At 32.7% G+C, this 5,127-nt stretch overlaps 1 protein-coding gene across 1 annotated transcript; it reads left to right on the top strand.

The window, feature by feature from the left end:
- Positions 1 to 3,508: 3,508 nt before the first annotated feature.
- On the top strand, positions 3,509 to 4,772 carry LOC105788177 (hypothetical protein). The gene has a single exon (XM_012614938.2). It carries the CDS (start codon positions 3,561 to 3,563, stop codon positions 4,602 to 4,604), a length of 1,044 nt encoding a protein of 347 aa, XP_012470392.1. The 5' UTR covers positions 3,509 to 3,560; the 3' UTR covers positions 4,605 to 4,772.
- Positions 4,773 to 5,127: the final 355 nt, after the last annotated feature.

The following is a 5,127-nucleotide window of genomic DNA, read 5'->3' as shown; positions in this document are numbered from 1 at the left end:
TGATACCTTAGGAAATATATCAATACCTTAATAAAAGTATCGATACTGGATTGATACCTACCAGGGTTTGAAAAATGACAGAATGTCAATTTGGTATCGATTATCAGAGGGGTATCGATAACTTGTAAAATATCAATACTTAGACAAAAAGTATCGATACTTTTGTCCTAGAGCAATTCTAACTTGTTTGAAAATGGTTAAAACATATTTGAAAATGTTTGACTCAACTAAAACTTTTTCAACTTGATTTTATCAAATTGCTCAACTTTACTTTTTATTCAAAAACACTTTGATTTGTTATATCAAAACACATAATCCAATAATGCTTAGTTTAACAAAGGTAATATCGAATTCTCTTCCTTCCCCATTTCTAACTTTGTTTCCTATCCCCTCTCACCAGAATATCAACGTTCCCACATTCTTAAATACAAACACTCATGCCGTTGTAACTAGGGATTTAAATAGCGGTCCGTTACCGAAATAGCGGCCGTTATATAGCGGTAGCGGTGCCGTCTGAAACCGCAATTGCTGAAAATAGTGGTGTGAAGCGGAGTCACACCGATAGCGGTGGATCGCGGCCGTAATTTAACGGGTAACGACCAATTGCGGCAATAACGGGCTACTATTCCCGTTATTTTCCGTTAACAGCAAATTAAAAAAAATCATCTCCTCTAAACAAAAATCAACAGAAACACTGAAACACAGTTCAATCAAAAAAAGGAAAAAGAACAAAGAACAAAGAAGATAACGGGAAAAAGAACAAAGAACAAAGAACAAAAAAGAGGAGGTATACCTGGAAATGGAGGTCCCTGAGGGCCTGAGTACGCTGAAGAACAAAGAAGATACGATTGGCTGTGTGAACCAGACTAGAAAGCACCAGGAGAGGAAGAACGCAAGGAAGAAAGCTTCAAAACAATAAGAAAATGGAACAGTTCGGAAGGAAAAGTTTTGAAAAAGGAAATCGTCAAACTGAAAATGAAATGATGGGAAGAAGAGAGGGCAGATTTCAGCAATTTCTGATTGGACAAGGAATCGGTGCAATAAATGTTGATTCTAGAAGTTACTTTAAATTTGGCCATCTGCTTTGGGCCGTTTTCTTAGGATTATAAGTGTGCAGTTTTTGTAATTTTGTTCTATTAATAAAAGCCCAATCTGATGTTATTCAAAAAAAAGAAGGAAAAAGAAGTCTAAATAAACAACAAAAAGCAATCAAAGTCCAAATATTCAAAACTCTAAAAATTATTAAAAATGATTTTTTATAATTATAATTATAATTACTATGTTTTATAATAAGTTGTGCGAATTTTAAAAAAATTCACGATCGCGATACCCGTAGTGACCGCAATAGCGTCCGTTATGTCTGCGATCGCGACAAACGCGACGTGACCGAAAACGCGACCGCGACCGCAATTTAAATCCCTGGTTGTAACTTTCAGATTTTCCCATCCGCAATAGCAATAAAATATTATTTATAATATAAACCATTATTTTTTTTATTCAATATAAAAAGGAAGAATTCGAATTATTTTTATAAAAATAATAAAATCAAATAATATTGTAATTGATTATAAATCTAAAAATTATTTTAATTATAACACTAATTACTTTTTATTTTATATAATAGAAAAGTTAACAAAATTGTTGATTGAAAACCTTATGGGAATGATATTGATAACTTGGAGACTTTGTGAGAACGTTTGAAGTTTAGAGACTAATTTAGAATCTAATTATAGTTTGAGAACGTTTAGTGTAATTAGCTCTTGTATTTATATTTGTTATGCACCCATAAAAGATATTTTAGCTAGTATGTAATTTTCAATATATATATTTGGTTTTATACTTATTTTTTCTAATTACATTATTTTTAATTGTGTTTAAGGTTCGCAATTTTTATCTAACTTATTTTTATTTTTAAATATTTAATTAAATAAAAAATTTAAATTTAAAACTATATTATAATAAATCAATTAAATTTTAACATAGCTATTAAAACTTGTGTATAGCACGAGCCAAAAATTAAATTTCAATCAATTAATTATCTTCATTAAATCTAAGTATGATTACTTTGAAACCAATAAAGTTAATGAGTTAAAAATTTTAAAAGGTAAAGAGGAGGATGGATTCAAATATTTAGAACCATCTATTAATATTATCCATAAAAATAAAAAGTTTATATGTTAAAAATCTTTAAAATGTAAAAAAATAAAATCAATTAAGACCTTGTATTAAATTCACACCAAATTAAGCCCCAATCATTAAATAAAATAATCAATTAAGCTCCTTTGTTAACGGTTTCCGTAATTGATCATGTAGGACATTAAAATAAATTGATGAGACCAATCAAATGGTGACACATGGTAGCTTCTAGTTTAATCTAAATTTTTTTCTCATAAAAACATCACAAAATCACAAAAAATAAAAAAGATAATTTTTAAAAATTATTTTAAAAGTATAATAAAAATGAAAATTGATATAAACTTATAAATATTAACAGAAATATGAAAATCTAATAAATTCTAATAAATTATAAAAGTAATAAAATGTATTTATAATATTTAAAATTTTATAAAAACATATTAAAATTCTATAAAAATCATAAAAAATTATAAAATTACTAAAAGTATTAAAATTTATATAAACTTATATGAATTATAAAAAAAATTATAAGAACTTGAACTAGATCGAATCAATCGGTTGGGTTGATTAAATCGAAATTGACAAGGTTATTGATCCAGAGAAAGCTATTAGACCAGTTGACCTAGAACCGAGTAGTTGAACGATTTTTTATTTTTTAATAAATTCGGGCTTTCCCTTGACCGATACCTTAGCCAATTTTGAGCTAATCGGTCCAATTCAAGTTTTTATGTTTTTTTTTCTATAAATTTTATAAGTTTATATCAATTTTAATATTTTAATATTTTTATAATTATTTACAATTTTATAATTATTTTTAATAATTCTAATACATTTTTAATTTTAATATTTTAAATAATTTTATATTTTTTATAATTTATTAGAATTTATTAGATTTTTATAAGTTTTTATAATTTTAATAAGTTAATATCAAGTTTAATATTTGTAATATTATTTATAAGTTTTCTAATTTTAATATTTTTAATAATTTTATGAGAAAAATATTAGATTAAATCGAAGTTGTCATGTGTCACTATTTGATTGATTCGTCTAAATTATTTTAACGGTCCACATGATCGATGATAGAAACCATTAACGAAAGGGCTTAATTGATTATTTTAGTTAATTATAAAATTTTAATTGGGTGCAAATTTAATACAAGCTTAATTAATTTTTACATTTTTAAAATATAAGCAAAAATAAAACAAAATTAAAAAAAACAACTTATGTTAATATTTTCACTTTGAAATTTATTATAAATAGTAATTAAAGTTTCTGAATTTATAAAATATAAATTATACGAATCCGTATTATCTACGGTAAACACTCGTCACTCTCGCATACGTCTCTTACCAAATACCAACCCACTCATATTTTTCACTTTTTAAGGGTTTCTTCGTTAAACCCAAAGTACCCAACTACAGCAGATGGCCTCACTCGCCAACACAACCGCAGGTGCCGTTGCCGGCGCCCGGAAAATTTCCAACGGAAAACCTATTCCCATCATTTCTTCCAAATCCCTCTCCTTTCCCTCTTTCAGGCCTTTCATTTCCTCACTGAAACCCTTAATCCCCACCAAATTCTCCTCTCTTTCCCCTCTCCAATGCTCCCCTAATCCCTCCCCTTCTACCTCCCCGCCTTCCCTCAAATCTCGCCTCCGCAACGGCGAAACCCTCTACGGCATCTTCCTCCTCTCATTCTCCCCCACTTTGGCTGAGATCGTCGCCTTCTCTGGCTACGACTTCGTAGTCATCGACATGGAACACGGCCCCGGGGGAATCCATGAGTCCCTCCAAATGCTCCGCGCTGTCGCCACGACCAACACCCCAGCCATCATCCGCCTCCCTGAGTCCTCCGCAGTTTGGGCCAAAAAAGCCCTTGACCTTGGTCCACAAGGGATCATGTTTCCAATGATCGACTCCCCTAAAGACGCTAGAAAGGCGGTGTCGTATTGCCGTTTCCCTCCCAACGGAATCCGTGGATCCGCTCACACGGTGGTGAGAGCTTCGAACTACGGAATCAACGAAGGGTATCTGAGCAACTACAAGGAGGATCTGTTAATAATGTGCCAAGTCGAGACGGTAGATGGTGTAAAAAATGTGGAAGAAATCGCCGCCGTTGAAGGGGTAGACTGTATTCAAATGGGTCCGTTGGATTTAAGTGCTAGCCTGGGTTACCTCTGGGACCCGGGTCACAAGAAGGTAAGGGAGATGTTGAGGACGGCGGAGAGAGAAGTGCTTAAGTCCGACCGGAAAGACGGCGGAGCCTTCTTGGCCGGTTTCGCAATGCCACATGATCCGCCGGAGGCGCTCGGGAAGCGCGGGTATCATATGGTTTCCGGTGCCGTTGATGTTGGGTTGTTCAGAAATGCGGCGGTGGAGGATGTTAGGAAGTTTAAGATTAGTCTCAATGCTGATTCTGATTATTCCGATGATGATAAAGATTCCGATGAGAAGTATTGGAGTGAATAAAAAATATAGATAGAAAATTTCATTTTGGTTTGCTGTTTGCGTTTATCGTTTGGTTGCAATCCTTTTTGTAAATGTAGTTGAACGGGTTGGTTTCTTAGAGGGCAATGAAATCGAGTTCCAATTCAGTTCTTCAATTTATCTATGAGACTTCAACCATGTTTTGAGTTCCATTTGGCATAACAATATTTTTCTATGAAACATTACTTTCCATTTACAAACCTGAAATGAAATTCTAAACTCTTTTCTTACGGGATTCCGGTCAATTGGTCAATTTTCCAGTAGGATGAAGACCAAGAACAGGAACAATAATCTTTCGGCCTAAGAGTTGGGCTGAGCTCGAGTATCATCCCCCCATGACATGGTGATGATCCCTCCACCGTTTCAGGTATCTGAAAGGGTGGATACTTTAGTATTTCTTGTGATGAAATGAAATCGCTACTTGGAATAACAAAGATGCAAACAATGAATGAAGTACTGTTAGCTAACGGCCGTGGAGATTAGTCGAAGAAAGTTGACGTCTGAG

The sequence above is a fragment of the Gossypium raimondii genome, chromosome 2, assembly GCF_025698545.1.
Source record: "Gossypium raimondii isolate GPD5lz chromosome 2, ASM2569854v1, whole genome shotgun sequence".
Lineage (NCBI taxonomy): Eukaryota > Viridiplantae > Streptophyta > Magnoliopsida > Malvales > Malvaceae > Gossypium > Gossypium raimondii.
The sequence above is the reverse complement of the archived record's forward strand: the minus strand, read 5'-3'. Positions and strand labels throughout refer to the sequence as shown.

What these genes read in the sequence shown, in the direction of transcription:
- LOC105788177 (XM_012614938.2), top strand. Translation starts at nt 3,561, where the DNA reads ATGGCCTCACTCGCCAACACAACCGCAGGTGCCGTTGCCGGCGCCCGG.